General features: G+C 38.1%; 1 protein-coding gene across 1 annotated transcript in view; it reads right to left on the bottom strand.

Annotated features, from left to right (window-relative positions):
* The window catches only part of LOC117292332 (neurogenic locus notch homolog protein 1-like), a 57743-nt gene that overhangs the window by 17188 nt on the left and 27718 nt on the right, over positions 1–12837 (bottom strand). Inside the window, exons 15-26 of the mRNA XM_033774357.1 lie at positions 12525–12638; positions 11764–11877; positions 11129–11242; positions 10409–10522; positions 9196–9318; positions 7571–7684; positions 6880–6993; positions 5348–5461; positions 4315–4545; positions 2032–2145; positions 1134–1247; positions 363–476 (exon numbers count right to left, since the gene is read on the bottom strand). Of these exons, the coding sequence (XP_033630248.1) occupies positions 363–476; positions 1134–1247; positions 2032–2145; positions 4315–4545; positions 5348–5461; positions 6880–6993; positions 7571–7684; positions 9196–9318; positions 10409–10522; positions 11129–11242; positions 11764–11877; positions 12525–12638 (1494 nt within the window). The remainder of the gene's footprint in view (positions 1–362; positions 477–1133; positions 1248–2031; positions 2146–4314; positions 4546–5347; positions 5462–6879; positions 6994–7570; positions 7685–9195; positions 9319–10408; positions 10523–11128; positions 11243–11763; positions 11878–12524; positions 12639–12837) is intronic.

Here is a 12837-nt window from a genome sequence, read left to right as displayed (position 1 = left end):
AAAACAAATTCAATAAGTTAAGTAAAAAAATATTTCAGTTTTTGCCCCTGAATTTGAAGCAATACTGCTGTTACGCTTCCCATTGTTTTTTGCATAATGGATCATTCTTCCTACGTGGAAATCGATATCTAAAAGACGCGACCGCCTTTTGAAATGAAATTTTCACATGATAGTTTGATTGTACCATCTTCATTTACAGTACATGTATGTAGCATTGAAACAATCAAACAGTTCCAAAACTACAAAGTACATTTTTTCCTTTCAGTAAACACAAAAACAGAATATGATAGTGAAAGGCGCTTTGAGACGCCCTTCGAGTGTAAAAAAAGCGATCTAAAAACTATTATTGTTATTATACTCACTGGTTTCACAATTAGTTCCAGTCCACTGCAGTTCACAATTACAGGTGTAGGAATTGATGCCGTCGTTGCATGTACCGCCATTTCGACATGGGAACGAAGCACACTCATTTACATCTAGAAGATTTAAGCAAGTTTACCTCAAATTAAATTCTCAACGTTAGTATTTATTTATTCGACTACTTAGTGCTGTTATCCTGTTTTGTTTTGTATTGTTGGGCACAACCACCACAAGCCTCGACTTTTAGGATGATGCCTCCATGTGAATGTGTAAATAAATGTTCTTTTTATTGATTGATTGAAAGTACATGTTGTAGCTCCTAGGGTCCCAACTTGTTGCTTCCACTTTGTGAATATCTTGCTTGTATTATTTCAGACCAATGTGACCTCACGGTGCAAGCAAACCAATTTGGTAAAGCTGTTAATCACCAAATACTGCTTTACAAGCGTGCAAGGGTCCTTAGACTTTTATCATGGTGCCGACATATTGGTTTTTTCCATAATAAACTGGTCCCCTTTCATAAACTGAAAATACAAACTATCCATGTCATTGTGTATACAGGGAATCTGACCAAGACTGCTTGAGTCTGATAAAGGTTTATAGACCTTTTGATGGTTGATAAACGAACCGCACTTTTTGGCAACTTGTGACCGGACACAGCATTGCACAGTGAGAAAGCTCGCCAGGGAAATCAAGGGTTTAAAAAAAGTCCAAGGGCCTCTCAAAAATACAGTGTGAAAAGAGTTAGGGTTAGGGTTAGTTTAATCACTTACTCGTTTGACAGTAAGTGTCAGTGAACCCAGGTCTACAGCTACAAGTTATGCTGTTAAGTCCATCAAAGCATGTCCCTCCGTTCTGGCAAAGGTTGGTGCTACAATCGTTGATATCTGAAATAACAAAAAAAGAATGACCCAGTTTATAAAAGGGAAGGTATATATGTTTCGTTTTGACTCCTGATATTATTGGCAGTAAAAACCGTTGGTAAAAATGAATGGCCCAGGTTTTAAAGGGAAGGTAATGACTCCTAAAGTCAGTGGCAATAAAAACCTTTGGTAAAAAGCCTACAGCAGGGTTTGACAGCATATAGCATTTTGATAAACATTTCACTTCGAAGTAATGTGGTTTTGTTACAAAGCCTTTATGCCCAAAAATATGAATGTAACAGCATAATGCTTCTCAGATTGTGTATTCATATTAGGGATTATTCTTTTTGAGTGGACATATTCGCTTAGGATTTTCAGGGATCTATAAAAAAAATGCGACCACCTTTTAAAAATGAAATTTTCAGATGTTAGTTTTATTGCTATTCATATTATTAACGACAGCCAGTAACTGTTTCTCTTATTTTAATTTAAAAGTAAGCTTTTCAAGATGACCTCGTGTAAACACAGCTTTGAGTCTTATAGTGTAAATGTTGTCTTACTTTAGCATAATTTGTACTGTAAGTTTTTACGATTATGAACATGTTTGACAAAGCAAATTTCCATTTTATAGACCTTATGCATTGATGTCATCAAGCCGCCTTGTTAGAGGTAAAACGGTGACGAAACGATCGAAACGCACAGGATTGAACAACCTCCTTTTGACCTCTGGGTGAGGGCGCCCTACTGAAATGACGTCATGTGCATAAGGTCTACAAACATTGAAGTGAATTGATTGGGAAATACTCACTTTCGTTGCAGTTTTTGCCTGTATATCCAGGAGGGCACGCACAGAAGTAATCTGCTACGCCATCAATGCACGTACCGCCATTTCTACATGGACTTACTGCACATTCATCCGTTGCTGCAAGGTCAAAGATTCAAAATCGACCAATAAAATGACATTCATATAAGCTAGCTGCTACATAAACTCACAAATCTACATGTATACAATGAAAACTCAAGCATGCAGGAAAAGGCGAAACAATCATGCTTGTGACCGGTTCAATTGTAATGGGAGACTTTCTGGGACGATAGAGGGCAGCAGACTTACCGGTAAATCCATTGTTCTCAGAATTATGCGCATGTTCAGAACTACGTAAACAATGGAAATTTACCCGGTATGTCTGCTGCCACCTAGCGTTGGAAAGTCTCCTATTGGTATTGTTGCCTAAACTTTCCAGGGCTCGATTTTACAAAGCATGTACCTTCATTGTAAGATGACTTGTCAGTAATGCCATAGTTACTTGTATTGTGACATCACACTTTGCTAGGCAATTAAGATTGACACATACCTTCTGCTGAACAGCTTTTAGAAATAGGCAAAATATGGGTGGAAAAATAATGAGCTCAAAGGCAAAGGTTACAATCATACAACCAAACTATCCTATTGCATTAAAGAAGCAAATTCTAACTGATATGCATTCTGGAATCATTTCAATCTCTAGTCATCACATTTTAACTTGAGCCTAATTTTTATCCTGAGCCCCACTTTGACTCCGTCCCGGTACTATCCAGCTTCATAATACTTTTAAGCAGACAATGTTGACAATTTAATTTATGAACTATAAGCAAAACATTGATGCCAATAGCAGTGCAGGTTAAAGGGAGGGTGTTTTTGTTTTTATTCTATTACTCCAAAAATGTATTACCATTACAAACTTAGCAAGAAGTACTACAGCTGTTGATAATGCAAACAATTTTTAAAAACAGTTCCCTTGTTTGAGAGAAAGGGGTTCAAACAATTTTCAATCAGAAAAACGTTTCATTCAGAACGGTTTTCGAGTTATGGAATATTATTCTCGTGGACAAAATAGGCCTATAACCTTTCTGGAAATTCAGTAATAATACCTCAAATTATATATAATATCTAAAAACATGATAAAAGACACTCTAAAACACAAATTAGTCCGCCAGTTCAGATAATTAAATCTTGTTCCTGCACAGAAATCTTTTGGAAACCCTGCCACTAAGTGGTTAAACACTTCCAAACTATTTTATGCAAATTATCAAAATCACACTAGCTTACAGACTCAAGCGAATACACACATTTCAAAACACTGCATATCTCGTGTAGCCTTGCAATTCTCAGTAAAAAGCAAAACTGAAAAACAGCCTACACAGTGAGCAACAATTATAGTTCATCAAACAACATTTAAAACAACATTTAAATACCCCCTAATTCCTCTGAAAATGAAGCATGAAAAATGGAAAAAAATAAAAAAATGATGTCCTGTGCAAGAAATTATCAGTCAATGTTTTAAAAAGCACTTTTAAATTATGCAATCCTTGTTTAATCCTTCTGAAGTTCAATCAATTTTGTGTTGTGTACTACACGTACATGTATAAAAGAACCCAGTGCACTTATCAAAAGAAGGGATTTGCCCTGGTTTGATGGGCTGCATACAAGGTGCTATGTAGAATGAGTACATGTAGGTCTCATAATATAAACGTAGTCCCACATACCTTGCAGGAAAATACTGATTATTAAAGCATCTTGAGCATCAGTGACGTAAAAGAGTGCGATATAAAGAAGCCACTGTTATTCTAAGTAAAGTGTAAGTCTTCAAACAACTTGTTGGTGAAGTGTTAGTATCAATCTTACAACCCCTCTCCCAACTAGGTCTGTAGCTAGCCTCTGTCATTTTTACAGATATTTTCATGGTAAATGTGCCACCACAGTGTGTCTGACTTGGTTCCACCAACATGAAAATCAGAGTTTTTCAGCGTGAACCAGACTTTCTGCTTCTTCTCACCACTACACTCTTGATTTGCTTAGATGTTGAACAGGGAGCCATTCAAAGAGCTTTATTCCACGAACTGCATCTCTTTGGAACTCCCTGCCCGTTGTATGTATACCTCCATCCTACAATCTAGACCGTTTTAAGAGGAATATCAACTCCTACCTTCAGCTCCCCAAGTTGAGTTCTTTGAATAGTTTTTCTTTTAGTAGCCCCATATCAAGAGTGGCTTTCAGCCTTGTTTTGGGCGAAATTGCATCAGCAAAGCATTATTACAAAATTAAAAAACTCACCGATTCCACAGTTGTCTCCAATCCAACCCGCAAGGCAGGAGCAGCGGTAGTACGTGTTGAAGTTATTACATGTACCCTGATTGAGACAGGGGTTGACAGGCTGGCACGCATTCAGCTCGGTGTCACAGTTGATACCGGTGAACTGCTGCGGGCAAGTGCAGCGGTACCGGTTGACAAGGTCCGTGCAGGTGCCCCCGTTGACGCATGGACTGCTTGCGCATTCATCAACGTCTGAGAGAAATCAAGACATTGTCATGTCAGTGTGAAAAACATTGTATCTCGATTTTGCAAAAATTTCTTGCATGAAAATTCTGAATGCAAAATAATCTTGGTGTGTACAGGCAGACACAGAAATGTGGAGACTTTTACACAATAAGGTCCCACAACTTTTGTCTTTGTTCAACTGGGTTCCCCACAATGTGATTCTTTACAAAAGGGAATACTACATGTAGGGAAACATGAGAAAGTTCCCACAATTAAGCTACTTGTTTTGTGTACATCCAAGAAAAGTAATATAAAAACTACAGGTTTGGACACGATATAGACTATTTCTTTCTCCCCTTGGTTTTTTTTATATGTCCATCAAAATAGTTTAAGGGATTTTCAAAAATTCCTTAAATTAGGATAAAATCCTGAGGAATCACATGCTTGGTTTATGGTCCCCAGTCTGTATGTGTTTCTCTCCTACATGTACATGTACCTTGGGGATTTCTTTACATCCATCAAAATAATTTAAAGGTCAAAGAGAGATTATCAAAAATCCTGAAATCAGGATAAAATCCTGAGGAATCTCATGCTTAGTTACTTTACCCTGTCTTATTAAATCCACAAGCATAAAGACAGGTATTGGTTTTATCTGTATACACATGTATGCTTGATTTGACTGCGAATATCCAGGAACTTGATCGCCATATGAAATGAATGCAAGGTCAAAGGTGATTATGGACAAAGGGTCAAGGCAGAATCCATTAAGCTTTTAATTGTGATATAAACCATCAATAATGAGCCTGTGAATTGTGACCAGGTTACTTACTGATTTCACAGTTGTTGCCTGTCCAGCCAGATACACAGGTACAGGAATAGGTCCCAACCAGATTATTACACGTTCCGCTGTTCTGACATGGCGTCCCCGTGCACTCATCAAAATCTGACAACAGAAAGTGAAAAATAAATGACATAAACATCTTATATATCATGAATAACTTGTCTTACCCAATAATATCGGGCAAACAATGATATTTTTAAATTATCTCACAAGAGGAGTGGAATGGGAAAAATCTAGCGCTTCTGCATCCCATATCAAAATTTGGCGCAGATTTGTACGAATCTGTGTTGTTGCTGTTAGCAAGTTCTGCGATGTCTTGGCTAAATAAATGTTCCTTTGCTTAAAAGCAAGTCTCACCGATAAATTAAAAGATGCGTTTTTGATCATGATCTTCAACAATCCAGATGAACTTATTCAATGGAGTCTCATTGATATTGGGCTGAGGTTGTCACTTATGCTTTTTGTTGTTTGTTAACAACTTAGGGATCAGGTTGGCTCAAGGGACCAGAGCCTTGCATGATGGGACTTAGGTTTTCAGTCCCTATTTGTGCTTTTTGTTTTCAACACTCTTGTTTGTTAACAACTTAGGGATCAGGTTGGCTCAAGGGACCGGAGCCTTGCATGATGGGACTTAGGTTTTCAGTCCCTATTTGTGCTTTTTGTTTTCGACACTCTTGTTTGTTAACAACTTAGGGATCAGGTTGGCTCAAGGGACCGGAGCCTTGCATGATGGGACTTAGGTTTTCAGTCCCTATTTGTGCTTTTTGTTTTGGACACTCTTGTTTGTTAACAACTTAGGGATCAGGTTGGCTCAAGGGACCGGAGCCTTGCATGATGGGACTTAGGTTTTCAGTCCCTATTTGTGCTTTTTGTTTTCGACAATCTTGTTTGTTAACAACTTAGGGATCAGGTTGGCTCAAGGGACCGGAGCCTTGCATGATGGGACTTAGGTTTTCAGTCCCTATTTGTGCTTTTTGTTTTCGACACTCTTGTTTGTTAACAATTTAGGGATCAGGTTGGCTCAAGGGACCGGAGCCTTGCATGATGGGACTTAGGTTTTCAGTCCCTATTTGTGCTTTTTGTTTTCGACACTCTTGTTTGTTAACAACTTAGGGATCAGGTTGGCTCAAGGGACCGGAGCCTTGCATGATGGGACTTAGGTTTTCAGTCCCTATTTGTGCTTTTTGTTTTCGACACTCTTGTTTGTTAACAACTTAGGGATCAGGTTGGCTCAAGGGACCGGAGCCTTGCATGATGGGACTTAGGTTTTCAGTCCCTATTTGTGCTTTTTGTTTTCGACACTCTTGTTTGTTAACAACTTAGGGATCAGGTTGGCTCAAGGGACCGGAGCCTTGCATGATGGGACTTAGGTTTTCAGTCCCTATTTGGGTTTTTTTCTCCCACACCTAAAACTAAACATTTCTTCTTGTTTCCTATCTATCCTGTAATTGGCACTTATTGTGCTGTTGGGTGGGTAACAAAATAAAGAAATACAAAACTAAAAAACTAAACAAACTTACCAAGTTCACAGTTAGCTCCCATAAACCCAGGTGGGCAGCTGCAGGTGTAGTAGCTGATGCGGTTGACGCACGTTCCTCCGTTTACACATGGTGCATTATCACACTGGTTATCCTCTGTCACACAATCAAACAAATTTATTATTTTTAACCCCTTGATATCAAAAGCAGTGATCGGCAACAGGTACATCTCCCTGCAAACACAATCATGGACAAAAAGCCACTGGGCTTGGCCTTGCAGTACATGTGCGACAGGGTGGTCTTGCAGCAGCAGTGCTTGACAAAAACCCATTTGGAGACCGTCGCAGGGTTGGAAGACCCAAACTCAGCTGAATCGACGGACTCAGCTGAATCGACGGACTCACCAGGTGGAGTGGCCTCAGCGTGGCTGAACTAACTGCGCCACCCTACAGCGAGGCAAAATCACCCCTGCACCAGCCACACAACCAAGGAGAAATGGATGGTTGTTGTGTCAATGGGCAGTAAAGCCTACACCATTTTTTGTTTTCCCGTTTTGTTTTTCCAATTTCCATTCAACCACAAACGACCAGAGCAAAGGCCAGATACTGAATTCAAAGCTATTCTACAAGCCAATTTGACAAACACAAGGCCAAGTTACCAAGTTTCAAATACTACTCATAATGTACCTTCCCCATTTAGTTGCAATTCAGGATTTTTTTTTTAGTTGACTTACCGAGCTCACACATGTTTCCTGTATATCCAGGAGGACAGAAACAACTGAAGGCGTTCAGAAGATTATTACAGTTGCCGTTGTTGAGGCAAGGGTTGCTCTGGCACTCATTAATATCTGCAGTTAAAACAAGTGTTTATAAAAAGATACATCAGTTTAGAATTTAATCAAAGTATTTGCCCTCATTGTATGGAACACATGAAAATGCTTGTTAAAAACCATGTATGATGCTGGTTTTAATAGTAATGAAGATTTTAGTATGTTATTGGAAAGAAACAAATTCATTCTTTCATGACCTCTCAGAAATGGCCAAGTAAATTTGTATGTCAGCAAAATTAGAAGAATTCAATCTTCAAAATAATCAGTTTGTGCTTTACCTTTTTTGTATATTTTAAATATTTTTGTAACCCTTCCCAAGCGTATTAAGCCATTTGGGAGTGAGATTTTAATAATGTCTGGTACAATGACTCGCTTAGATTAGAGGCGGTGAACACCCATACACAATTCTGAATGGATGTGTATGGCCAATGGTATAACAGGGTTTGCTCATCCTGGAGGTTGCTATACAAAAGCTTGCCCCTAATCACATGGCATAGCAACTGTATCCATAGTCTGAGGAATTCAAATGTAAAGGGTGCATTGTAACTAACAAGTCAATGTACCAGACATTATTTAAATTTTAACTTATTGGTTGTTGAATAAAACAAATCAATCAATCAATCAATCAATCAATCAATTAAAATGTGGTAAATTGGCAAGTGTTGAAAGACAAATAACAGAGTTCTTCATCACACCATGTCTCAAAACATTGTTTTTGTTGACAGGTATGCAGAGCTATTTTTGAATTACACCATTCATTAACCCTTTATAGAGACAATAGCAGCTGCAATCGGTTTGTACCAAAATGCCCAGAACGTCCGCAAAACTTAACAAAAAGATTATTTGTCTAAGCCAGAGAGTCGGAATTACACCAAAAGGCAGAATAATAATAATAATAATAATAGTAATAATAAAACAGTATTTATAAAGCACAATATGAACAAGCATTCCTCAAAGCACTTAACAGCAAAATGGAAAGCATTCCCAGATAAAAAAGGCAGTGGACACTATTGGTAATTCCTCAAAATAGTTATTAGCATAAAACCTGACATGGTAACGAGTAATGGAGAGCGGTTGATAGTACAGAGCATTGTGAGAAGCGGCTCCCTCTGAAGTGATGTAGTTTTCGAGAAAGAAGTAATGTTCCACAAATTTGATTTCGAGAACTCAGATTTAGAATTTGAGGTCGATTCAAGTATCTGAAAGCACACAATTTCGTGGGACCAGCATGTTTTCCTATCATTATTATCTCGAAACTTTGACGACCAATTGAGCTCTTATTTTCACAGGTTTGCTATTTTAAGCATATGTTGAGATGCACCAAGTGAGAAGACTGGTCTGCCCACAACAAATTTGTATAAAATTAGGCCAGACCAGCTGTTAACTAAATGAAACCATTAAAAAAACTACAAACAACTAAATGATCTGAAAAATTACTCTTTATAAACAACATTATTGAAATTACCAGTATAAAAAGCCAAAAAGCAGGAACAATCTCTTCTCTAAATGCTGTGACAGAATTCTCTTACCTGTGTCACATGTTGAGCCGGTGTAGCCAGCAACGCAGATGCAGACAAATCTATTGAACTGGTCAACACACGTTCCTCCATTACTGCAGGGGTTGAGAGCTGTCAGCATGCACTCATTGGTATCTGGAATTCAGAAAGAATGGTTATTTAGCATGCCAATCTCACTCAGAGACAAAGTAATCAAATTGAGAAGATATTGAAAGGTTTGCGGTAACACCATGTAATGACTATCTCTTGAAATGAGTTGGGGTTGTTCTGAAAAAAATATAATACCAACATCAACCGTGCAGCAACACAACCGTTGGTGCAACATCAACTTCGCACTTACTGCTTCAGACACACAACCAACAATGGCTCAACATCAGCAGCCAAACAGAAACCGAAGCAAATTTGTGCAATATTTAGTTGCAACATAATACACCAACTTGGGTAAAATGTTAGTTTGCTACACCTAGGTGACAATGCCTCGTTATCGGCTGCAAATGTAACACCAACAACTGTGCCGCAGTTGGGCAGGCCCATTTACAGTTTGGCAGGCCCAATTTGCAAATGGGCGGCCCATTTGCAGTTGGGCAACCCATTCGAAGTTGGGCAACCCATTCGAAGTTGGGTGGCCCATTTGCAAATGGGCGGCCCATTCGAAGTTGTGTGGCCTATTTGAAGTTGGGTGGCCCATTTGCAAATGGGGGAGCTATTTGTAGTTGGGCAGATCAATTTGCAGTTTGGGCATGCCAGTAGTTGGGCGGGCCCATTAGCAGTTGGTCGGGCCCACTAGCAATTGGTCAGGGCCGAACTATAACTGGGCTGATTCTACACGTTAGGCTGAACATGTATGTAAACCATTAAAACTATTACATGTATGGTATCTTGTTTAGCACAGTTTTTAAGGACTAATTTAGAGCAAGTTTGAGTTTAAAATATTTAATACAGTTTCATTATTGTATGGCTTCCTCTGTATCAAATTTTCTATTATCTACTGTCACAGTCTGTTTGTCTTCAGTGTGCATTTCTATCTATTTTTGTCCCTCAGATTTTCTGAGTTTGAATAACAGAATTTTCATTTGTAAAAATCATGTAATTCAGCCTTTGGCTGCAATGTGATAAAGCAAGCTGGTTATAAACCAATGAGCTCTTCAAAGGTTGTTCAAACAAGAACGAGCTGCAAAATTCAAATGCACCAAGTGAAATTGGAGAAAATGATTGACATACGTACCAACATTGCACTGAGTCCCCTCCCAGCCGGATGGGCAGATACAGCTGTAGCTATTCACAGCGTCCACACAGATGCCGCTGTTAAAACATGGACTGCTAGTACATTCATCTATGTCTACATTACAAGAAATTAAGGAATTGTTTTAATAAATATGTTAAATTTGCATCGGGATAAAGAATAATAAGTTTGGTTTTTACCCAGATACATGTACACCGATGTGTGTTAGCAGTGTATACTCACTACGTACTTACCCAAGTTCTGTAAAAAAAAACTACAGGCATATTACTCTAGTGGGATTTAAACCCACGACCCTTTCAATTCTAGAGCAGTGTCATACCAACTAATTAATAACAAATTGTTAAAAACATTCCTCAAAGTAAGACTGCAGAAATAACGAGGCACATGTGAAATCAAAACGTTGTTCCAATAAAAAACAAATTTTCAAGTTGTTGTGTTGTTGCAACTCGTTTGTAACTCGATTCTGCAACAAATTTGTATTGATCATGAAAAGCCCTGCACAAAAAACATTGTATCTCTGCGCTCATTGACTCTGTGCATACATCCAAGTTATTTTTTTTCAAAAGCGAGAGAAAACCATTGACGGTCTAAACTCACATTTAACATAAGTGCCACTTTATGTATCTCAGCGCTCATTGACTTTGTGCATACATCCATATTATTTTAAGTGAGATAAAACCAAAATTAAATCTTCAATCTTACTGGTTTCACAGAAGATTCCAGTCCAGCCGCTTGCACATTCACAAGTGAAGGAGTTGATGTCATCCACGCAGTTGCCGTTATTTCTGCAAGGTTGACTGTCACACTCTCTGCTATCTAAAATTTAATAAATAATATGATTACGTAACTGAACACATTTGGTAATTAAAGTAAAAATATATGTAGAAAAACTTACTTGGGAACTAGCAATGAATAGATAAAACATTGTGAGAATGGCTCCCTACCAAGTAACATACATAGTTTTGAGAGAGAACTTATTTCTCACTAAATTATTTTAATCTGAGAAAGACTTCAGTCCTGACGCTATTCTCAGGTGTCTGAAAGCACACACATGTGTTTTTTCTTCTAACAGACTTTTATCAAGCTTTATCATCAACAAATTTTCTGATTTTCCTAAATGGAAACATTCAAAAAATAGACATAAAGCCTGTTTAGTACTCCAGGGGTCGATTTCACAAAGAGTTTAGTTCAGGACAAGTCTGAGGAGATATGAAAAAACTAAAGGCTATAGTCCTAAGTTAGGCCGAGTAATTCGTCCTAACTCGAGATAAGACTAGTCTTAACTCTATGTGAAATCCACCCCTAGTTGTATAAATTCCTGGAGGCAGACAACTTACTTATCTCACAGCTGACACCAATGTAGCCGGCCACACAGTTACAGGTATAAGAGAGGTGTCCATCGATGCATGTACCTCCATTTTTACACGGGCCTGACAGACATTCATCGATAGCTGTAAAATAAAATAAAAGAGCAAAAAGGGAAAACAACAAGAGTGTAATTATACAAAAATTGAAAGAAAAAAATGGCCTTGTCTTGGTGTAGAGATAAAAGCCCAGGAATACCCAGTGTGCATTGAGTTTAATTATTTATTAATTTAATAACACATCCAATGGGGCATCCGCAATAATTAAGATTTTAAACAGATTTATGAGATCAGGCTCTCTTGGCTAGTGCAAAACTGAATTTATTTTTTAAATCAAATTGATGGAAAACAAAATACTACATGAAGAAATTAATTGTTTTTTTAATTTTATTTTATTTTTTTACATCAAGTAATAAACCACAAGGGAAACTGATTGGGTCCAAATAAACCAGTTTTCGACAAACAAAGCAAAACTGAGTGACTAGAGTGGAATTTGAACCTGCAATTTGAGGTAAAGCATTTGCTCAAAACCCAACATTCAGCCTAGTTTTTATACGGTTTTTACTTCTAATAAGAAAAAGATCTTGTATAGCGCGGCCGTCTAAAAGGGCATCCAAGGTGGTTCACACAAACAATTAAAGTAAGAAGTTATACAAAAATGCACAATGTAAAAAACAAAACTATACTGAGGAAATAAAAGTTACCTAAAAAGTACAGTACTACAGGATACTTACAGAGTTCACAGTTGGTTCCAGTCCAGCCTTGCCGACAGATACACCTGTAGCCGTTGGTCTCGTCAGTACAGACGCCTGCATTCTGACAGGGATTGCTAGAGCATTCCTGAATATCTGCAAAGAAAACAACAACAAACAGAAACAGAAAATTAAATTAAATAAGAATCAAGTACAAAACCACAGGCGAAACTGACTAAGTTTGTATGATATGGGGTTGAACAAAGACAAATTTAAGAGAGCAGAATTTGTACCAATGATCTTCGGGTCAACGTGCTGGCACTCTACCAACTGAGCTATCTACCCTATGTTGCAG

The sequence above is a fragment of the Asterias rubens genome, chromosome 7 (genome assembly GCF_902459465.1).
Source record: "Asterias rubens chromosome 7, eAstRub1.3, whole genome shotgun sequence".
NCBI classification, from domain to species: Eukaryota; Metazoa; Echinodermata; class Asteroidea; order Forcipulatida; family Asteriidae; genus Asterias; species Asterias rubens.
Note: the sequence above shows the minus strand (reverse complement) of the source record. Positions and strands in the feature narration are given on the sequence as shown.